At 33.5% G+C, this 24,071-nt stretch overlaps 3 protein-coding genes across 5 annotated transcripts in view; all 3 read right to left on the bottom strand.

Moving 5' to 3' along the window:
* Positions 1-5,338, bottom strand: part of LOC130636640 (E3 ubiquitin-protein ligase TRIP12-like) — a 34,427-nt gene extending 29,089 nt beyond the window's left edge. For 2 of the 3 annotated variants that reach the window (XM_057446429.1, XM_057446430.1), the window contains exon 1: positions 5,056-5,337. In XM_057446429.1, the coding sequence (XP_057302412.1) occupies positions 5,056-5,132 (77 nt within the window). In that variant the 5' untranslated portion in view covers positions 5,133-5,337. Of the gene's footprint in view, positions 1-5,055 lie in introns of all 3 variants that reach the window. The other variant, XM_057446431.1, reaches the window with a different exon arrangement.
* Positions 5,339-8,772: 3,434 nt separating this feature from the next.
* On the bottom strand, positions 8,773-18,878 carry LOC130636639 (serine/threonine-protein kinase PAK 3-like). The gene is made up of 15 exons (XM_057446428.1): positions 18,511-18,878; positions 16,025-16,110; positions 15,510-15,663; positions 14,374-14,495; positions 14,154-14,223; positions 14,001-14,066; positions 13,533-13,596; positions 13,349-13,397; positions 12,846-12,887; positions 12,637-12,732; positions 12,220-12,312; positions 11,403-11,502; positions 11,075-11,271; positions 10,134-10,271; positions 8,773-9,551 (listed from the first exon to the last, which is right to left on the bottom strand). Exons 1-15 carry the CDS (start codon positions 18,671-18,673, stop codon positions 9,465-9,467), a joined length of 1,527 nt encoding a protein of 508 aa, XP_057302411.1. The 5' UTR covers positions 18,674-18,878; the 3' UTR covers positions 8,773-9,464.
* Positions 18,879-20,550: 1,672 nt separating this feature from the next.
* LOC130635476 (conodipine-P2-like) lies at positions 20,551-22,757 on the bottom strand. The gene is made up of 2 exons (XM_057444810.1): positions 22,175-22,757; positions 20,551-21,158 (listed from the first exon to the last, which is right to left on the bottom strand). The coding sequence occupies exons 1-2, from the start codon at positions 22,367-22,369 to the stop codon at positions 20,937-20,939; spliced, it is 417 nt and encodes a 138-aa protein (XP_057300793.1). The 5' UTR covers positions 22,370-22,757; the 3' UTR covers positions 20,551-20,936.
* Positions 22,758-24,071: the final 1,314 nt, after the last annotated feature.

Raw genomic sequence — 24,071 nt, 5'->3', positions numbered from 1 at the left:
CCACACATTTAAAAGTGAGGTATATAATTTTTTTTGTGCAATAAAAACATTTTTTAAAAATACAATTTACAAAGTATCCAATTTGATAACATATTTGTACTATACATGGCAAACTATTTTAACATGGTCTCACTGTGTCACATTTAAACTTGGAATATTTTTTATTTTCTTAAAAAATTTGTATTATATTACGTTTTTATTTATTTGTGTGTGTGACAAAGTAAAAAAAAAACATCTTCAATATTTTTAAGTGTGTCTGGAGGAGGTGCGATTGCACACCCTAAAACTTGTTGTTGACATTTACAAAAAAATGTCTGACATTTATTTTTTCATTTTATATAAATTGTTTTTTAAATCATTCACTTAAAAGATTTTTGACCAAGAATAACTACACCTATTAATAAGAAAAAACATGCGCAATAAATCGAAATTATAAAATTAAAAAAGTCAGGCCTAATAGCAAGTAACTAGTCGATAAGGCCAATGGAGAAATCCACTTAGGCAGAAGTGCAATGGAAAAATATGTAAATAAAAATATGTTTTAGATGTTTTGTTGACGACAGCAGCGCAATTACAAAAATTTTTGGCGAAATTTAGTTAATCAGTTGCTTGTACTGTGTAAAGGTTAAAACGCTGGCCAAGAAAATGTATATGATAATGTGCTTTTGATGAGCGGTTAATGAGATATAAGGGTTTCAAAATTTTGCTGACGTTAGCAATGGTCAGTCAAACCCCCCAAATTTTTATTTAGAAATTTGTATACCTGCTGCCTTCATTGCATAGATCTTGAAACGCTGATCAAAAAAATATATAAGATCGTGTACTTTTGACAAACGGTTGCAGAGATATTAGGGTTTGAAGGTTTTTTGGTGATGTCATCAACTCGTCCAATCCGAAATAGATTCGGGGACCCAGGTTTGGAAAACTTACTCAAATTAGTTCCAGGTGGTCCCTAATTACCTACGTGGTGAAAAATCTTTGACGTCACCACCTCGTTTCCAATTCATTTGGCCCCAAAATTTTAAGTGCACTGCAGGGAATTCCAGGGAGATAATTAAGCTGTTTACTTGCGTAAAATAAAAAAATAAAAAAATTAATGAAGGAATTATAAAAGTTGATTTTCTACAGCGTAGTTAATGTTGCTGCTTAAGGCTATGCTTTAAGCATTTAACTATTAAAAACTGTATCTCAAAAATCTATCGTTTTAATCGAAAGCTTCAACTGTATCATTAAAAACAGTTTATAACTGCTTGTGGTTAAATTAAATTTTTTTTAAAAAAGTTAATTAAATGCAGTGTTAAATGTGGGCCAGGCAATACAGATTTATGTCTACACAGTTCTTTTAATTAAGTTAGGAGCCGGTTTAGGTAGGATGGTCAGGTTGGCTATGAATAGGCTTTGCTTGTGGATAAAAAAGACTAGGACTATTCAATAATTTTGAGATCTAAACAAATGAAAGTGTCCGACCAAGACTGAAATCTATCGGACGCTTTGTCCAACAAAGGTTTTAAACGAGCTACGGTCATGTCCGACAAAACTGGAAGTGTGGCAGATATTTTGTCTGAAGAGTCCCTAAAAATTATTTTGAGGGCTGGCAATGTGTACGGCCAGGAATTTTCAGGCCCCATGTTATTATTCAAAAATTTTAGAATCAGTTCAGTATTGGTAAGATTCAGAATTTTATAAAATTGTAGCATGGGTTAAGGTCTGGGTTTTACAAATTGGATAAATAAAAATTTGCATAAACAGAGAATAGCCAATCAAATTAAAGTATTTTCGTAATTAATAAAGTCTCAATAGCATTTAAGATGAATCTTCACTCAAGAATGAAACAGAATGGATTGGCATGAACTATTGTGATTTTTAGAATCTTATTGGTTGATAAAATTTTTCACACACCTGAATTCATTATGTTCCATTTGCCCAGCTCTGTCATGGCTTGTTATAAAAAGTGCTAATGTAAAAGACACATCCATATTTAGCATTATTCCATTGAAAAAAGTTACAACTACAAGCTCATTCATTCACCTGACAAAGAAATCCTAAAAAAAACTGTTCCATATTTCACACTTGTAATTTGCAGAATGGGTAAAAATCCCATGTTGTGGAAAAGTAAAATTACTTGAATTTTTATTGGCGAAATAAATGTAGCAAAACTGAAATTGATCATCGAACGCGATGTTCGACTTGTTGTAAAAAATTTTGCACTGATTTAATGCAAAGCTGTTATAAAATGGCGCCAAAGGAAGAAAAAAAAGGTGTTACGAAGGAGTAGGAACATTGTTGTCATGGGGAAAGGAAGTTGTTTAAGGTGGACTTACACGTACAGTTTTCTTCTTAAAGAAATCTTTCGAAAGAAATCTTTCATAGTGTAAGGAGCATTTCGAAACATTTAAAAACATTTCGAAAGTTTTTACAACCTGTTTTAAAAACATTTCAAAAGGCGATTTTTTTACCAACTGTGTCAGTAAAAATTTTTTCGTCTGAAAGTTTTTTCAAAGGATGCCAACATCCTGACTACGTCAAATGGTGTACTTTTATTCATCCCTTTGAGTTTGACATTTTGTATCTTCTAAACAAACGAGGATACCTCATTTTACAAACAAAAAAAACTACATTCATTGTGAATTCGATGCGCATAGATTTTGCAACTGACAGGCACCATATACGCCAACAGCAGCAAAAGAAGAAAGGTAAAAAAGTTTTATTTGAAGCAATATTTCCAGTGAATACTAAAAAAAGTGGAATTTTTCACTATTTTATTTTTTATTATCACAGATTGACCAGGGAACCTGAATTACACTATGACTTAAGTGATTACAAACATTTCGCAATAAAAATTGATATAGTATAAAAAGCTTGAAATTTTTCTTTCAATAGATTTTTTAGCAAGAAAACTGAACATGTAAGCCTGCCTTTAAAAGTTTTAAAATTAGGGGGCAGGAATTTTTGTAATTGCACACCTGTTCTTATGTTTTGCATGGGTTCATCGCATGCCATCACTAATTTGGGAGAGTGATGTACAGCACGTGGGTGATTTTACTCCTGACCAGACCTGGATTGCAACGATCAATACAAAGACTGTCTCTGTCTCTGTCTGTAACAGGTAAAGTGGATGTGTTCATTTTTCTTTGATGTAGTTAAAAACGTTTTGTCTAATTTGATATCTTTCTGACATTACGACGCAATATCAATACATTTAGACTGACATCAATGCGTTTAATATAATTGGTGAAGCCATTGCGTTGCAGTTAAAACTATAGGCCCAAATTACTTGGGAAAGAGGTGGTGAAGTCAGTCATTTTTTACTGCATGGGTAACTAGAGACAACCTGAGTGCCCAAATCCGTTTTGGAATGGACTGGTTTATGACGTCATTAAAAAACCTTTAAAACCCATCCTCTTCCACATTCGACAAAAATACATGATCCTATATATTTTCTTGATTAGCGTTTTTAGCTCTACACAATAAAGGTAATGTGTGAACAAATTTTTTAAAAAAGAATTGCATATATATTGGCAGGTCCTGGCATGGTTCTTTTTCCCAATGTACTCCTGCCTAAGTAGATAGTGGATTTATGGGCCTTATCTGGTTGTGAAAATGAAAGACTTGCGAAAATTGGTGAAGGCTGTTCTTAAAAAAACAATTTGGCCTATACGTTTTTACAGGATTCTTGCACATGTGTGGAAAAAATCAGAAAAATCAACAGGCAAAAATATCAGAACTTAGGTGAGAAAAGTCAAATTATGGTTAAAAACCTTTTGTACTGTGGCTACTAGCATCTTTTCACTGATATATGATCTAAATCTAAACTACATGGAAACTATTTTCTAATTTTAGGATTAAAAGCGCTGTATATGTGAGGGCAGTGGCTGGCAGTTTTCCTGGGTTTTTTTCAAGGTTTTTGTCTGTAACCGACCGAATTGCGCTCAAAATGCAATGCATGTGAGCTCATTGTTCTTATTTAAATTTTGTCGAGAAGGAAGGTGCTATTTTGTCATTGTACTCTCAGTTTATTATTTGTGGAATTTTATTACAGCTATTTATCTAATAAATGATATATAAAAAAAAATTTATTTTAGAACTCTTCCACTAATATATATATAAATAAATGATAGTAAATAAATGGTGATAAATGTTTTAAAAAAATGTTTTTTTGGGTTGATTCGGGCTTCTCTGGGCTAAATGTTAAGCTTTTCTTTAAACGGCGAAAATTGAGGGACAGCCCCTGTGATTTTTGCAGTGTTTCTGGCAAGTGGGATCCTTGTCCACGGCTCACCCAGGCCTGCATTATTTTGCCTGTCGATCTGAATAACAGATCTGGGGATTATAAACAAAACGCATCATGATGAAAGTCACCTTTGTGGTCCAACCTTTCTTGCCTCCTGTCAGGATGTAAGCGCATCATTATTTAAGCGGTTAGGCCCTATTAGCAGGATATTACCGATAAGATTCGGACCTCCTCCCCCCCCCCTTTTGGCGGATTTCCTTCTGTTAAATACACATATTCGAAGAAATCTTGGACGCTCAGGGGCATGTTTTGTAGATAAAAGTTATCAGAGTAGAGGACAAGACGAATCATGCTCGTGAACAACGAGGATTTTCAGGCCACAAGCAAATTTTTTAAATTTTTCAATCTTTAGCGGAATTTTTTTTCAAACTTCAGACCCCCCCCCCCCCCCCCCCTTAGTGGCAATATCCCGCTACGGGGCCCAAAAAAAATTTTTGAATGCCCCTTGTACCTGATGGCACTTTATAAACCATTGAACTCATCTATTCAGGCTTATTTATTTAGACTATCATAGCCTAATTTTGTGTTGTTCCTGAATGTTAATGGAGCTGGAAGGGACTGGCCTTCTTACAAAAAAAGTCAGTAAGAGTGTGACGAAAACCTTAAAGCTAGCTACTTGCCACAGTTCGACTGCTAGCAGAAACTGGACTGTTAAAATTTGGGCATTGTTTACGCATGGAGCCAAGATGAACCCTTATTCTCCTGAAAAACTATATTGCTTCTCAGATTTAAAACAGCCTTCTTTTGATTAAAAAGAAGCTTACCTAATTTTATCTATTCCTCTTTTGTTTTTTTTCTGAATATTCGACCCAACTTGGTCGCCTTGTTCATCATCAGCCATTCAGCGTAATTTTTTCAATCTACACCCCTCAAGCTTTGAGAGAGGTTCAAGAACATTTGTATATTTAACCAGCGACCGTTTCTTTAAATTGTAATACGATTTTAATTCACTTTTTACATAACAGTAAATTAGGACACAGCAGTTTTCTCGTTGTTTCTCTTTACTTTTCACAACGGTTGAGATCTGGTGCGAGTTTATTTTTATTTTTGTTTCTTTTACGCAGCTTTGATCCTCGAACGCCAAACGTGGTCCCGTGGTCCGTTGCCGGACTGCAATACTAGCCGCAGATAGATTGTTCTAAAAACACCAGGAAGCAAAGAAGTTTTTCATATTTTCCCTGTATTAACTCGATATATCTTTCTATACCATACAGATAATTAAATTGCGCTTATTAATTAGGTGATCATAATAAAAGAATGACATTCGAAACAAGACTGTTGTACAGGGGATAAAAGTACGTTACGAATTCTTTTAACAGAATTTAGGCAGCTAAACTCGTATAATAATTGAGAAAGAAAACAAAACAAATGCAGGGGAGATATTCAACAGAAGAATAAAGCTTTATACCAACCTACTAATCGGTTTATTATCGATGCAATTTAACTTGAAAACATGGTGCACTACCGGATATTGATAACTGCACTTCACAGATTAACGACTGTACCCATACCCGTATAATGATAGAATGAAATCTATCGAAACTCTTCGGATGGACTGTTTTACTGATTTTGACAACATTCCTATAAATTCCATTAATATTGTCGCTAATTAAATCATTAGCTCTTGCATCGAGGAATGTATATTTCCTTCTCAATGGAAACTTAGTACATATTATTTCATATCCCAAACAAAGTAATTATCGTCCAATTAGCGTAGTACCAGTTTTGTCTAAAAGCCTTTGAATGTATTCATTATTAGATTGCAGCAGATTACCACTATATCAATTCATCTGGATTTTGGAAATATTATGCACTAGAGATCTGAATATAAAAGACGAAATATATGGTCCAAGCAGCAATGAAAAGACAAGGAGTTACTATTTGTGTAATAGCAGACTTTTTGATTCTACTGGATATGAATCAGTTATATTGGCTTTTGCAGGAAAATTTCAGTACCTTCACCAGATCCAGTATGTAATGATATGATATGCCTCAGGTACTCAGTCCTATTCCTTTTTGAAACATCATCTGTAATATTGTTTACAGATCAGCCGCACATCTGTAGTCGCTGAAGACACAAATGCCTATAAACTCGCTGCGTTGGAGGAATTTACAACCAACTGCTGCTCTCATGATGGAAAACGAAAACAAATCTTGCAACAAATGGCCATGTAACTAAAATCCTATTCTTACTCGATTTAAGCAAAAACCACGATTTTTTCACTAATTAGTTACCCTATAAGAAATACTCCACGATGATACAACTCTTAAATTTCAATACAATTTCATTTAATAATCACTTCTAAAAAGAAAGAGTGCTACGAAATTTTCATGGAAAATATGTCGTGAGATCATGTTATTTGATAACACCGAAAGATAAGTATGATGCTTTAAGAACTAAAAAATTGAAAGAATTGCTGACTTTTTAGGCTCTGGAAGACATTGGTCCAAACATTGGTCTTATTAAATTATGTTATTACAACGTAGTATTCCGCTATGTCCCCTATGTCCCCCAAAATTACAAAACATTTTCTACTGGCTTTTTAACTGTTGACCTTCTCCAATTGAACGGGAAAAAAATGGTTAATAATGGTATGCCCTCTGTAAGGTGTGCCTATTCCATGTAGATTTATACCCCGAAATGGTTTTTAACCTAGTAAGATAAGTTGGATTTCCATATTCCGTGTCTGTTTAAACGAATGTCTTTTTTCGTATCGGTATACAAGACAATCAGTCTGGGCCGTAAGTTCAAGAAAGGTTTTTAGTCATTCTTGTCTCCGTGACCGCTTAGACCTTTTTGCTGAGCAGCTGCTATCTAATTCATTGAAACGGCAAAATACCCTAGCAGCAAGGTTGACAACCTCGATCCCAGGACATGTTGTTTGTTTTTGCATATCGAACGGCGAGACGAACACTTTTTCGTCAGACCTATCAATAAGCGCAGCGCCGATGAGAAACAAAAAGCCCTGGGAACGAGGTTGCAAGGTTGATAGTTTAGCCCTTCTTAGATTTATTTTGTAACAAACGTCTAGGGTATTGCATGCTATCATTGTTTCCAACTTTACGCTTCTTCACGCAATAACGTCTTGTCGAAAAAACCCTCTGATAATTATCTATGCTGTCGTACCCTAATAATTTTCTAGAACATAGTTGAAAAAGGTACCAGATGTTTCTTATCTATGAGGTAAACAGCTAACATATGACTGTTTATAGACTATTGGGTTCGGAAGAGAATAACATAGTGAGAAGAAATATGGTTAGGAAAGTGAGAATAGTCCTTCATTGAACATAGCAAGAAATGGACACCATTATATCATTTTGATATTTCTTTATCTTATCGATATGGTTTGAATAATTATTCCACTAGGAATATAGGTTATTTGTATTGTACACACTTTTTGAGAAATGGGCGGATGAACACTATATATCAATAAAACAAAGTGAATGAACAAGAAGAAGAAACACGCACACACAAAAGAACAACCTAAACTAACAGCTTAAAACCAACATATTGTACTGTGCGTAATGGGATTGACAAGTAACCAAGAGTTGAACCAAATGTATACTGACAAAAAAAAATTGTAATGATAACGAGGCGGCTATATCACAGAGGATTATCTTCTCTGAAGATACTTGATGAGGATATCATAGTATGTGACGGTACGACAAAATTAAGTCAAAAATTTCATTGATTGGTTGCCATGGTTACCCGTTCGCTAGGAGAAGTGTGGCTGCTTTTTTTCCTTAACATTCTTTTCACAAAATATAAAACTAACGACATAATTGACGGCTACAGAAATGTTAACGATAATTTTTTTCAGACACCGTAAAAGCACAAATAAACATCCATACTGAAATAAACGCCCTTTTTGATTAAACACACAAACTGGAACACACACCCTTCTGGTGTATGAACATGTGGGTGACGTCTATCAACGTTTATAGGTGAAAAATAGGAACGGTAATAAACGCCTAGGGCGTTGTTTTCAGCTTTTAAGGTACTTGAAAAAATAAGAATGCAATATAGTTGGTCTGACCCCTGTTGTGACATATTTCGACATTTCCAGATGTTTTTCGCGTGTTAAATGTTTATTTTACTGCTTGCTAAAGAATTTAAAGTTTAAGCATTCTGTGTGCATGTCTAAAAAAAACCTTTCACAATCTGTTTTGTGGCGCATTAATTGATGTCGAAACATAAAAGGTCCTGAAAAAGTCGAGACGTACAGTCAAAAAGTCGTAAAGATAAATCAATTAGTGTTCTACTTTTATATCTGCTTGAAACCGAGGCTTTAAAAAACTAATATAAATCAGGCCCTAATAAATCAGTGACTATATATCCCTCCTACAAGTTGCGATTTCTTTAGAAGGCGTTGGAAATCTACACACAAAAGAAATCTAAAAAAAGGTTTAAAAATACGATCCAAAATTTTATTTAGGACTAAATAAATAAATTCCTTTCACGACATTTAAAAACTCAGAAATAAATGTTGTTGTTTTTTTTGTATATTCTATCAACTATATACGAATTTTTGTTAAAAAATGATATATTCTAGCAAGAAAACGAAACTAACCAAAAAATGAACAGTAGAAATAAAATTATTTGTATTAAAAAAAATCCTAATTTACAAAATATCAACAAAAGAGTAACAATATAACATTAGCATAGAGACTATTTTTGTCTCCACCAATACAATATTACTCAATATCACCACACTGAAAATTTCGAATTATTGAGACAAAAATTTGTTTGAAAGAAAGAACACGAAAGTTTTATTTCGCATGAATAATTAACACCAGATGCTGCACAAGATGAGATGATTACAAAATGCTTTCTTCCATGTTGACTAATAAAATGCATGGTCACACACACATCAAAAAATACCATCTTAGTAATACATTATAGACATCACAAAGAAATCTTATTTACACAAAATTCGGGTAAAATTGAACACAGTAAACGCTTTTTTGTTATTCTTTAAATAGCGCAGAATCTGATAGTACGTTGAAAAGTCACGAGGATTTACCCGTTTTTTTCAAATTTATTTTTTCTGATTTTTTACATCGAATTTAATTCAGCGCATGTGTGATTTCTAAATAAGTACGCTGACTGAATTGTAAATTCGCTAGAAGAAAATTATGACGACGGTAATCATTTTAAGGTTTGGAATTGCTGTTAACCATGTCTTGCAGATGCTTCCTTCGCCGCCATTATTAAAGGTTGTAAACTTGCAAGAGGTTTGGCTTGACGCAAGAACGGATGCTGTAAAAAAGAAGGAAAAAATATTTAACTGAACAGTAACATACAGTGTTTGAACTTAACAGTAACATACAGTTTTCGAACTTAACAGTAACATACAGTTTTCGAAGTTAACAGTAACATACAGTTTTCGAAGTTAACAGTAACATACAGTTTTCGAAGTTAACAGTAACATACAGTTTTCGAAGTTAACAGTAACATACAGTTTTCGAACTTAACAGTAACATACAGTTTTCGAAGTTAACAATAACATACAGTTTTCTAAGTTAACAATAACATACAGTTTTCGAACTTAACAGTAACATACAGTTTTCGAAGTTAAAAATAACATACAGTTTTCGAAGTTAACAATAACATACAGTTTTCGAAGTTAACAATAACATACAGTTTTCGAAGTTAACAATAACATACAGTTTTCGAAGTTAACAATAACATACAGTTTTCGAACTTAACAGTAACATACAGTTTTCGAAGTGAATATCAAAATTCAGTTTTTGAACTTCTTACATAACGGTAACAAACGATTTCAAAGTAAACGGTAACAAAAATCTGCGTATGAGAGTTATATGAAAAATAATTGCTAACCATTAAAAGTTCCCTAGCAGACGGCCTTTTATCAACATCCATTTCTAACGTCTTGTTTAAGAAATCACGGAAAATAGGAGAAAGCCTTTCCGGATGTTGTAACTCGGGAGTTCCGTTTGTCGCAATGAGATATAAAGCCTAAAAAAAGTTAATACATTTCTTTAACACTGGCACTTGTATTAAACTTTCCCATTATGATGAAGAGTCTGGAAAAGAGACAACAAAGCTCAACCAACAAATGAACACTACACGAAGTTTAACTAACAAATGAGTGCTATATGAAGTACAATCAACAAATGAGTATTCATAAAGTAAAATTTTTAACTCTGATTTTAGGTATTTTTAAAAAAATACCAAACAGGCTGGTCATTATTCTTACTTTCATTGTTCTAATAAACCTATTATTTTTAACCTGAGATCCCAGCCCGGTATTCTTTGCAAGCATATTGTTATAAAAAAAAGCATGTACCAGATATATGCCATTTTTTTCAACAACTACAACACGTGTTCTCGATTGTCAATGTTTGGCTGGGACATGGGGAGAAAAATCTATTATCTTCACTATTTCTGTTCTCTATAATAATAGCCCTTGCTTGTCTGTGCGCAAGGAAAAAGTACAAATAGCAAATGCGATATACTTATTTTGACTTTGTTGCAACTGACGAATTATGATTAGCCTAATCTTATTGTTCACATTAAATAGTAGCGCAATTGCCATTTATGAAATAAAACTTACGTAAAAAATTCATTGTATTAAGGCATTTTGGAAGAATAAGGGAGGAAAAAACATAAAGAAATTCTCTGGTACGTCCATGGTCCATGTGACTGACCGTAATCTGGTCACAGGTATCAAGTATGACCAAACAGTACATGCGGTTTTGTTTTAGATCGCCACCTTATTTCAACGAAAGTAAAAAAAATATAATAAATATGTAACTCACCCTCAGAGGATTTTCATTTAAATATGGTGGTTCACCTTCAATCATTTCAATAGCCATAATACCTAAACTCCATAGATCAACTTTTGGACCGTATTGTTTACGCGTTACAACTTCAGGTGCCATCCAGTATGGAGTACCAACCATGGTTGAACGTTTTTGCTGCTCCATAGTAATCGTGGCACAGAAACCAAAATCGGCTATATTAAAAAAACTTATTAAATTAAAGAATAAAACTAACAAAAACATAAGGCGAATTTGACGGCTATATTATGGTTGAAAAAGCAAGGATAGAAACTTATAAAAGGGGGTAAACCAGCTAGTCACATACTTAGCTTCACACTCCCGTCAAGACCAAGTAAAATGTTATCACTTTTAATGTCACGATGAATGACGCCATTTCCATGTAAGAAGTCTAACGCTTGTAGACACTAAAACATCCAAAAGTATGCAAAAATAAACAACAGAATAGGTAAAAAAAAAATATTGAGTATTGGGATTTGCACTTAGCACACCAAGGTGATTACTATTGAAACAGTCGCTTCCCCATTTTTTATGCTTATCAGCACTTGCAAAAATCTCCATGCGTCCATAACATCAAAGCATAACTTCACGTTCATTATAAAATACAACGAAAAGCTCCGTGATTAAATAAAATTGTCATGATGAATAAAAAAGTATACTAAACTTAATCAGGGTATTAAAAAAATCAATTATTGAAACAATAAATACTAATATTTGGTCAAAATCAAAAACTTTAAAACTGATCAATTTTTAAGGTGACTTGGAGCATTAAAAGCTTATTAAACCAAATCAAAACTTTGATTCTTTAACACTAAACACTACCTTCAGACAAAGTCTGCTCACAAATAGAAAGACTCAACAAGAGTTGGTACTGTGCACAAAAAAGGCACACTAAATTCTTTAGCTAATGCGTTATGTTTACCAAAATCTAAAATATTTAAGGAATTTAAATTTATTATCACGTCATTCTGAAATTAGTATACACGCCAACAATTGTAAACAATTTTTCGCAACTTAAGTTTCTTATCACGTCATTTTGAAATTTGTATACACTACTTAACGCAATTTTAACAATTTTTCGCAATTTAAGTTTTTACATTTGAATCAAGGAACTAGTATAGTACCTCTCTCGACACAGAAGCTATTTGTCCCTCGTCCATACACGTTTCAGTAACAACATCTGTTAATGAACCTCCTGCTAAAAATTCCATCACCACCTAAAGATGCAAATTTCAATCAAATTATATTTACACAGCTAACAAAAAGTTATTCAAGAAAGAATGTGCCAGCATACTTTTTTGTCAGGAACTTTTTGCGGGTCAAATTTTTTGCCTTTTTGCAACAATAATTTCCATGGATAATTAAAAAAGTTTATTAGCATTTATCATGGCATAATTTAATTAATTTATTGGAATTTTGGTTAACTGAATTTGCTGTTCGTAACAGCTTATCTTCAAAAACACTGTGAATGCATATTGGCAAAATATAACGTCAAGCATCATTAACTGAAAAAAAAATCCGTACAATTAACAAGCACTCACCCACAGTTCTTCACCTACTAAGTAACTGTCCACATAATTTACAATATTTGGATGTTTGTTTTCTCTCATGACGAGGATTTCATTTATGATAAGTTCCTATGAATAACAAGGAATAAACTCTAACAATAAAAGCATCAGCAAAGAGAGAAAATAGACCAGGAAAGTACAGAAAATAGTCAGCATGATGTGGATATAAAGAATTATCTTACTTTCTTCGGTTGTTGTGATAAATTCATTTGTTTAATAGCAACCTAGTAATGAATACAAAATACTACTACAATATATGCACAAGTTCTTTTACAAGCATATTGTTTGCGAGTTTAGTCGAGCCGAACTAGGATTTTAATTTGAGGTTGAATATGCTATGAGTTATCTTGGTTTTTCTAAACCTTTATGCATTGATTTATAAATTTCTACTTATAACGGCTGCGAATATAATTAGAATATGTTTTTCTATTTTTTCCTACTTAAAAACGGGCTGCTTTATCTCAAACACCACTTAGCAATTTGATGAATGGCCCAGAACTAATCAAGGTGTCAGAATATTTGTTTGATCCATGCTTTCAACATGTACTAGCAACTACAAGGAATATCGAAGTACAATCGTGTCATAAATAAGGTGAACCCTATTGAGTTAACCTTATTTATTATTACAACTGAACTGACAAACCCAAAACTGGTAAAAGTATCAATAACATTAAAGCACTCATACCTCATTCCCCGTAGCAACTTCAATAGCTGTATATACCACTCCAGATGCCCTAAAAAAGATGAAAGCCATAATTTAATACAGAAAACATTTAAATACAGTCCTTTCAGTAATTTTATGTTTTGTCTAAAAATTGGCCATAAGCAAATAAAAAAGATATCCTCTGACAATACAAAATTGAACCTACCCCTGACCAATTTTTTCGAATTTTGTGTACTTCTTTTTGGGATCTCCAACAGTGACGATGGTTCCTTAAAAAAAAATGTTGTTCACACATAGGAAGATTAAATCGCCAGAGCACTTTTTGTAGCACAAAACATTTTGCTCGTAAAATGTATTAAGACTTACAATTGCCCAGTTACAGGGTTGGAAATTAATGCGACTTTGAGAGTCTTACTTGTAAAGGGATTCGCCTACACCTAATCTATCTCGCATCTGGCTTATAAAAATTTCCAGCAATAAGAAACTAATGTCTAAAGGAACAGAGATTTCTCGGCCCCACACCTTCTGTTCTGGTAACAATATTGTAAATTTACCTTGAGCCTACTCTGTAAACTTAAAAAGTGTAATAACTCAGAACAGATTTGACCACTCAAAGGTTAGATTTTCAAACCTCTGTTAATTTTTTTGTCATCATTTATACAAATAATCATACTAAGTTTGGCCATAATTTCTTCGTCTGTCATTTTTCTACGCTTTACAGGTTGTGATGTCTTTGTAGCTGAAAATAAAACATAAGTCCTTGCAAAAAAGTGTAGAGAATTAACTGAATGACTATTTTTAATATAGAAATTATACCCATACATACATTCGGATTCTGTCTTTTCTGGTGGAGCAGCTTTCACACCTGAGCCAGCCAGTTGCTCAGCTGTTATAAACTATAAAATATATACCATGATGTTAACATTTAAAATGTGCATGCATGTATGTCCTGCTTTAAAGATGTTAAAATAATTTTTGACGCAAATAAGAAAATATGTACAGTCCATTAACTCAAAGTGGCGAATGTTTAACAAAGCCATGTATACCCTTGATTTTGTATGTTCTGGTCTTGCAGGCAAAGCAGGAGGGGCATCCTGGCGAACTTGGTCAGTAGGCTGAGCAGGTTGCGTTGGTTTACGTTCTTTTGGTGCAGTATCTTCAGTAGCTTCTGTTAAAAAAAATGTCATCATACAAGAACCTGTACATAAAATTAAATAAACTGCAAGGTGTTATAGCTAGCCTTTATTTTGTCTGCTTCCCAATCAAACATCTACTTTTTTTCTAATGACTCAAAAAATTTTCATGTTATCTAGCTATGGAGTCTATGGAGTTTTCAAGGTTGTTATATCCCTATGTGTTATTCAACTTTTCATATCACTTTAAATTGATGTAGGTGTGGCCAGATCATTTACTTTTATTTGCCATCAATCAAAAATTCAGATGCCTACATGCTGCATATAATATCAAGAATGGGTACAGAAGAGTAAAGAAAAACTATATTTATTCGATTATAATTCTTATTGCTAAGAAAAAACAGGAAAGTTAAAAACATGATAATTGTAAAGACGTAATGTTTAGAGAATCGTTTTTAGGCATTTGAGATCAAAAGATGCGGAAATTTTCCCTCCAGACACCACATTCTGAAAGACTGACAGTAACAGTAACACCCTGGTAATCAAGATACTAAAAATAATTTTTTGTGTGCAGAGGGTTCATACATACAATACAACTATTCTCCACACAAAAACAAATACTGGATTTTTTTAAAACAGGTTGCAATTATGCATAAAACGTGTCAATAACAACTGTTTCTAGTTTTGTCTGTCTCAGACAGGTTAGACAAGAACTTGCGGCCAGATTATTTACATATCTTCTAGCTTTTTTTAATTGGGAAATTTATTTTGCATGTTGTTCATAACTAGACAATTTTTTTATTATTTATATTATTAAAGTTTTTTAAGATTTTTTCACTTTTAGAGAATGATGTTTTCACGGTCACTCAGTCTGATTTCTGGGTTTTCAAGATCTGGCAGACACCTTGGCTAATCTATCTGTGCGCAGGTTCTACAATTCCTAAAATTAAATGGGTTTGGTCATAAGGTAGGTGGTAATTAGAGGGTCAATCACTAACACTGTATACCCATATGCTGATTTCCAAATTATACTTTCCGATGAAACTTACCAGTTCCTACAAAGTCCATATACTTCTTCTCATCTTCTTTATTTTTGGAATCATAAAATTTTAAAACATCTATAACAGCTTGAGGATTTTGTTTTTGTTCAGATGGAGTGATATTAGAAGCTTGTAATAGTTGTGCCCATGTCTCTGGCATTCCCTGAAAATAAATTCACATCAGATGGCTTTAGAAAAGATTTAACAAGACAAATAATTGGGCCTCCTGTGGCATTTGTCAGGGTTGCTTAGAATGAAACAATAGAAGCAAGGATATCAGTAAGCTATTGTAATCATATTTTTCTACAATGAATTTTTCCCAAATTTAAATTCAATGGCACAGGTCTGAATTCCTACACACCAAGGATTTGTATATAAGAAAGTTTTATGAGAAACCATTACTGGAAGCTTTTTAACAAAGAGTCAAAGACCGAGGACAAGGAGTGTAACATGAATTTTCCTAAAAATTTAATGGAATAAAACAAAAGGCATTTTAAGAGTTTAAAAAAATAAAGCATACTTACCGTAAACTCTCCAGTTATCGCATCAAAACCAACATGTACTGTATGTTCAAACTGAGTAGGTAATGAAATTTCAGGCTTCTTTTTCGCTAAAAAAGGACATTAATGAATTAAAACTTTATTAAATATTGGTTTTATATATAATTTGTGTTTCTTGGGATTTTTGCATGTTCAGAGAAACATGCAATCTTATATGATGTGCAGTCATACACGGAGAAAAGCATCAAAGAGACATTTCCAGTAATTGGTGAAAAAATGTGAATTCTACACTATTTTTTAATTTTAAATGCTACTATGCCCTTAAACACTATGAAATAAGTGCATAATATTATTTCAAATCATGTGTATAGGTTGGATTTCACTTGGTAGCAATTCATATAGCTAATATAGCTAAAGTGAACACAGGGCCAGGTTAACCTAAGCCATATGAGGAAAATTGAGATGACACACTGTCTGGGTTGTTGGATATTGCAGGGGTTGTCTGGTAGAGTGTAGACCACCCGGCACGTCGCTGCATAAATTTTAAAATACTTTGTTTTATTATTGTACACAATTTTTGTATACAAAAACAGGTGATCTTAGAATAACAATAAAAAATGCTCATTTTAGCATGCGGCAACGCAAAACACCGCATCAAATCGAAAGTGAGTATACATCATTTAATGGCTACTATATATAGTAAAAACGCGCCTGCAGCATAACTTTTTTTTCAGTGTGAATTTAGCATTACCGTTTTATAACTTTTGAATCACTTCTACCATATGTCCTCCAATAACCACCAAGGCACCTAAATTTTCTTGAAAATCAGAAGGATGGGCAGCTATTAAAAGAAGGCATTCAAAATATTTAAAATATTTTGGAATTCACTAAAGGTGTAAATACTAGTTTTATACTTCTTCACAGATACAAAATGTTTTTGTTCCAGTTAATCTATGTCTGTGTCTTTCCTAGTTAGAGTCAAGAGAAGATTGGAATCTGGAGAAAAATTCTTTAAAAAGACTTATTTGACAAAAGGCACTTATTTGACAACTTGAGGAAAATGTTATTTTCCAGAAACTGCCACTTATTTCTGAATTTAACGAACATTGTACAATAGCCACCAGGCACTTATTAGAGGGGGAGCTGACAAAAGTATTTTTAAACTTAAAGAGGTGGCTATTAGTTGCGTAGGAGCTTTAATGATAGTTGAGGATAACTTTTTAATTTTGGGGGGATTTTCCAAAATTGTTTCTTTTTAAAAAAATGCATGTAGGTCAGTCGAAGAATGCAAGCACAATACATTTTTAATTGATGGTCTGTTTTAGATTGGGACATCCAAACTCAAGTTGATAATGGTTAACGTCGTTGATTTAATGTTAGGAGGGGGGGGGGCATTCCATTAAAGAACAAAAACTATGAAACAGCTTTTACTTTTACTTATACATTCAAATTCAGTGACGCTGTCAAAAAGAACAACACACAATGGCACAACCACACAAATCACATTTTCAAAGAAATGCTGTCTTATTCAAAAGTGCAATAATTTACAGAATACTAGTAAATAATTTCAAACTAAATTTAATGATTTTATATTCAGTGGACTAGGCTTCAGTAATAATTAGTGGAGTAATATCCAAATCTGAAAAACATCAAGTATATTCTTTTTATAGCAAAAAGCCCTTCTGATATTATGTATTTTGTGTCCTGTAGACACATATGAGAATTTCTTGCAAAATTATTTCTGTAAAGCCTGAGTGTCACAACTTGTTGATTGGTCTCCCATACATATACAGTATTTGCTCAAAAATTGGCAAATTCCCCAAAATAAGTAAGCATACCAGGCTCACAGATTAAGATTCTGCATTCTTACTATGAAAAACAATAAGTTGCTTTTGTTTTACAGGGTTGTATATAGTTCTATAGCTTTAAGTTACTTGCTCATTTTCTGAATTTAAATAAGGAAGTACATATATAAACAGAGAACTTATTAATAGGGCTTAGACTATGGCATAACAAATATTTCTATTGGCAGTAACTACAACTATCATATGTAAAGTAATTGTAATTTTTTTTAAATTTTTCACAAAAAAAATAATTTCACTTTTGTTCATGATCAGAGCCTTCCTAGTTTATAACAGTTTACTTCGTTTTTTAATTCTCAATAAAAGTAGCTTGTTATCTTGCCTTTGTAAAAGTCCTTTTTCTTTTTGCCAGAGGAACGTTAAGGAAAGAGGGATTCTGGCATTTAATTGACGTTAACTGTGGCATCTCAAGCCTTAGCTATTTTTAAATTGATAAAAGGGGTAAAATGGGGTTTTAGTTTAAGCTTTTTTATGCTAGGAGGGTTGTACTGCATGGCATTTTGATTGAGAGAATAGTTATTTCTCTTTGCTTTTAAATATATCTGTCATTTTGCCAATGAATAAGTTTCCATGTTTCTTCTTATGGAAAATTCAGTTATGGTATGGGATCCCTAAACGTACCAAATTCTATAAACTATAGCTAGCTACCTTGTGAAGTAAATATTTTGTTAAATCCTTTCTTTTTCTTTTCTTCTTGATTAGGAGCTATAGGTAAAGGTTTGCTAGCTCCTTGAGAAAAATCACTTGGCCCTTTCTGGGAAGCATGCCTAACTGGAGGAACAGGAACTCTATCAGCATCACCATCCGACATTTTTGCAGCTAATAAGTGCGAGTTTTTAGTGAAGAAGTTGTTGTATTAACTAGCTTAATTTCTTTAACAACCCTAACAGAGCGGGTAAATGATGCTAGAACATAATTAGTTCTGTGGTGTGGGTGATATATATGTTCCAATGTACAACTTTCAGGTTCTTTTCTTGTTCACTTTTGTTCGACACTCCCAGAAAAAAGACTGGCACGAGAAACAACTCTTGGTCAGTAAAATACATAGCCCTAAAGAACGATCTTGTAACTCCCCTGGGCCTGTATTTTACCCTGGGTAGAAAATGCGCGAACGACATGAACTGAGAACTGCCATGACGAATCCTCATATCTCAAGGGTTTCTTATCATTGCGTCGCTATAACGGAACAGCCAATAATTATCTGGCCATCAAAAAGGAAAAATGCACCATGAAGTTACACATGGCTCCATTTAGTCTTCTGCATTAAAAAAGATTTTAAACAAAAGACAAACGTCGTTTCCGGCGTTCGCAGGAAGATTCAGCAATGCAGTTTCTTTGCGGATTCTGTACAACAATGCAATCGGGTTATCTGATATGCGCATGTGAATATTAAAATTAGTATAGATGTTATCTTGCTAGTTATGATGTGGCATTTCAAACTTTTAAATTACTCTTGATACATGAACAATTAATGTTTTTTTAACTGGTTTATACTTTTCTATTTTATGTCATAACTACCGCAATAACGATGGTAAAAAATAAATGTCGAAAAATGATTTGAAAGATGACAAGCCAAGGCTTCTGTGCTGAAAATAGTCGTACGTAGACACTCCTTTCTGACTCCGGAGACTGGGGGTTGTAGGCCAGGGGTAACTATTTCAAATATCGAATACACGGAAATAGATGTATGGAATGTAGTATGCAATTTCTGTATGCAATGACATGTGTCATGTGGACGAAATGCGATGTACAGTCGGGCGAAATGCAATATACAGTCCGGCGAAATGCGATGTACAGTCCGTTAAATGGTGTCATATTGTTAGGAAAATGAGAGAAGAAGGGTATTTCCCATGAGCTTTGTATATAAATTAATGAATGAAGATAGTGTGCGGAATATAAGAATAAGATAAATTTTACCGTTAAAAAGTCACAAATAACTTCCCACTAAATAAATCGAAGAAATATATCAGCAGCAGCAAGTAGAAGACGTGGTGTCATTTTGTTGACCTTCAATATTGTTTGGGTATAAAAACACGTTTAGGCTGGCCGTAATTTAACAAGTCATTTATCAAGCAAAGTTCGAAAATTTATTACCTAATTCTATATTAGGCTGTGTTATATGTGGCGTTGGTTGTCTTATTTCATCTGTCTCATTATCTGACATTGTATTCCACAGTTTTCGTTCCCAGAGCTCTTTGAAATAAAACTTAAGGTTTATTTTTAAGAGCTCTGAAGTCGAAAATGTACCTGTTCCCTTTATTGTATCTTTACAATTTCGTACTGCTTTTTTAAGTCTTTTCTTCTATCAACTGTTCAAAATCGAATTTCTCTTTAATTTTTGAAGTTATTTGTTTACAAAAGTCTTTATAAAAGTCGCACAACGTCGATATATTACTTACGTACTGGTAAAAGTTTTACAACTGACGAAGCTAAATCAACGCAAAAAATTATTAAAAATATAAGAAAGTAAATAACTCCTTTCCCTATCTTAACTACGCGCTCCACGCTTTCGTAAATACACCCCGTCCCCAGGGCTTGTTGTTCAGGCTGTCCAAATAAGGTTGGTAGTTGCCATTTTCGTTCCCAGAGCTCTTTGAGATTAAAACCTCGAGTTTATCCCAAGAGCTCTGGGGTCGAGAATGGGTAATTACACACCATTTTTAAAACTAAGAACCAAGAAAACACTCATGCCAATAATACAATTAAACACAAATACAAATGAACTGTACATTGCCATATTATTTTGTAGCATACGTATACAGCATATCATAAGAACACGTAATAAAGCAAGGACTAAGTACAAAATTGATAAAATTGCTTTTTTTAAATAACTAAAGTCAACCAAAGGGATTCTAGTGTATTTTTAATGTCTCGCCTACCTTGTTGGTATGACAATAAAACAAAAATTCCTATGACGTATTATCATTCAAAAAACCTCAGACGTTAATCGATGGAAAAGTTAAAAGGCGCAATCAAAAACAATTTAAATTCAGTGTATCTTGTTCCCTAGTGAACATGCATTTGATGGTTACCATTTTATAGCAAATGTAAAAAGAATTGACGTAGGAGTTATCTTAATGTTTATGGTCTTTTATAAGAATGTCTTCCACGCATTTCTTGCGACATATTGGAAACATAAAATCTGTGTAAAATGGAGTCCCGAATAACCTTGTTGCGGAATAGTATATGAAAGCATAGGTCGTGCAACCCCATCCGCCATTTTGATTGCACGTTCTTTTCATGTCTACATAAAACCGGTTGTCACAATCGATCTTTGAAATGTCGAAGTAGTGACCCTACAAAAAAAATCAGGGAAATCGGATTGATACAGGTACATAATGTAGCAAAAGTAATAATTCTGATTTTGATGGAATCTTATAACATCACGAGGATTCTTTTTGTAATCACTATTGTTAAACTAGTGTATCTTTTTGTATGGCATTGTTGAATCAAATTTCAAATTGTATATGTTTTGAAAAAGTCCATGTACATATGATATAATGTAACAACATGGATATTTTTTTGTAAATATTTTCTTACAATGTTTTACAATATTATGCTTTTTATTTTATCACTATGGATTGTTTTTATTTTGTGTTCTTTGTCAATATGTCAAAGTAGAGGAGGGGACGAATGTTGACACAAAAAGTAAACAGTATTTGAAAAAAAATGGTGCAAACACTTGCTACTAAAATGATTGATTTTTTCCAGGATGTTTATGAACGAGGACGAAAAAAAAAGAAGAAAAAGTACGCAAAGAAGATCATTTCAGGTCGTAGTTTGAACACGACATGGAAGCTTTGTAAGATTGTCCATGCATTTTTTTTTCTTTTTCATTCAAGTTTATTTCATAAAAAAAAACTCCAGGTGTGCTGTGCAATTTGATGTCTCTTTGTGAGCTCTCACAACAACTCTTTCGGCATTCAATCAAACTCTCGTTAAAAACTTTTGCACACGCCACACAATAATAAAAAAAATAATAAAAAAAATTTATAAAAAAATTAACAAAAAAAATAGTAAAAGAATATAAAAAACAACAACAACTTCAGTAAAAATCGACAAAATTTGCTATCAGTGTATCGTTAATTTACAATTCATGTTGTATGTTTAAATCTTTCTCAAACTTGGTTTGGCATTATCCTTCACGATGCAGAACAAAGTGGGTGTTGGGAATTTCAGATGATCCTGCCCAGGGGCGGGGAGTTTATAATTTGTTATTAAATGTTTTTGGAGTTTTAATGGCTACATTAGCATCCATCTTTACCACTTAACATGTAGGAAAGTCCTTTAATAACGCAAAAAATATACATACGCAAAAATAGCAGACGTCATGTTCATTACACGCTGGTGTAAATAGAGCTTTATAACTATCGAAAAGCCCACCATTGCTGCATCCATTCTTCAAAGAGATACACTTCTCTGGTGCTACACATCCAAAAAAACAGAACAATACCAACATTGAGATAAGCCACGCCATTTTACTATGAGCTTTTGATGATGTTGACATGGATCTGTGAGTAAATGACGTGCAAATTTTTCTTTATACAAACAAAACGGAATGTTTATTAATTGTCAATTTCTTAAGTTGTCATGTAAACCACTTCGAGCGTTCGAGTAATGTAAACTGTTGGAATGATGATATTCAGATGATTTTATAAACATCTGTTGAAATCAATACTACCCGAATTCAAATAACAGAAACACGAGATTTCACACATGACCAAGCTTGTTTCCAGTCCTCACTTATATAAAACGTCAAAGCGTTACATCTATTTTTTTTTGTCTTTGCCTTACAAAATTTGATAGGTGTGTTGACTGGTTTGATGGTGACAAAACAAAGCCACTTCGAACCCAATCTTACACACGATTATGGACACAAGGGTTGTTTCGTGAAAAAGGCAGACGAAATCTGGCAAGTACGAAATATTTCATACGTCATTTTATGTCTACAATGAGGCATAAGTTTAAAGTGTTTTTTTTTATAGAAATATTTTCATTTCCCGCCCGGCGTCAGGTTAGATTGCGGTTTGGACATATATGACACTCCATATTTGAACATTAAAGCAGGGATACTTCGTAAGTGATATATAACTCTGGCGAGCAGATGATTGATTTTTATGCAACTCGTGATTTTGTTACGATGTACTGACATCGTAATGTAAAATTTTAATTTGTCATTATCATATGATCACGCCGACTTTAAACCTGTGCGCTAATTTTTTTAGCTTTTGATTATTCTCTGGGAATATAGACATGCCCTAGGTGGTCACATCCTCGTCCCCAGGGTTTGTTGTTTATGTCAAAGCCACTAGCGCTCACTTGACGACAAGAACCAAAAGGACAAGAACCCCTGGGGACGAGGTTGCAGTACATAGAATATAATGGCTCGGGTAAGTAGACTGCGATCTTATTATCTTGCAATTGACTGTGTGAGGCTTTTTTGTCAACCAACCGAAATTTCTATTTCTTTCACTTCAATAAATCTGGCTTCACATTAACATTCAAATATAGTTTGTTTAACTCGGGACGTGCCCTGAAAGTATCCAGGCAATTTTGCGGGATCCGTCAGCTCCACAGTTGGATTTCACACAAATATTTATTGGTATTAAATCAAAATGCATACTAACCCACGGCCTGGTCGGCTCACTAAAAACTAAGCGTTTCGCCTCTCTGACGAGATGAACGACAAAACTCTAGCTTCTACTGACAATAATTTAATAATTGATGTTCGTTATCCCCATTTTATGACCAACGGTTTTTTTCAGTTCAACCTTAGTGTTTAGGTAAAGATTTCAAGTTATGGTATTGTTGCAACCTTGTGCCGAGGTCTTCTACGGTTATGATGTGCTGGCGGGGATGCTCAATGTCATAGTTTAAACAAGCCTCAGAAAGAGGTTGGTGTTGTTGGTTTTGCTTTTAAGTATAAGGAAAGCTCAGATGTTAATGTAAAAGACAGTTCAATTATTTTGTAACAATAAGGGAACACGAATCAGATTTAGGTTTTCGAAAAATACAAATTTACGCAATTATTTGAATGTCGATGGTACAGCAAAGGAAAATGTATAGATATTTCGAACTGATAAATTTGCAAACCTCCGGCTGAAGTTTCTTTCTAACATGTTTCATTTTCGCAAGACTGGGTTAAACAAATCGACTTCGTCCCAGGCCTTTTCAACTATTACAAAAGAGAAGGTTAGGTACAAATAAAA

Source organism: Hydractinia symbiolongicarpus, chromosome 3 (genome assembly GCF_029227915.1).
Source record: "Hydractinia symbiolongicarpus strain clone_291-10 chromosome 3, HSymV2.1, whole genome shotgun sequence".
Taxonomy (NCBI): domain Eukaryota; kingdom Metazoa; phylum Cnidaria; class Hydrozoa; order Anthoathecata; family Hydractiniidae; genus Hydractinia; species Hydractinia symbiolongicarpus.
This window is presented reverse-complemented; position numbering and strand designations above follow the sequence as displayed.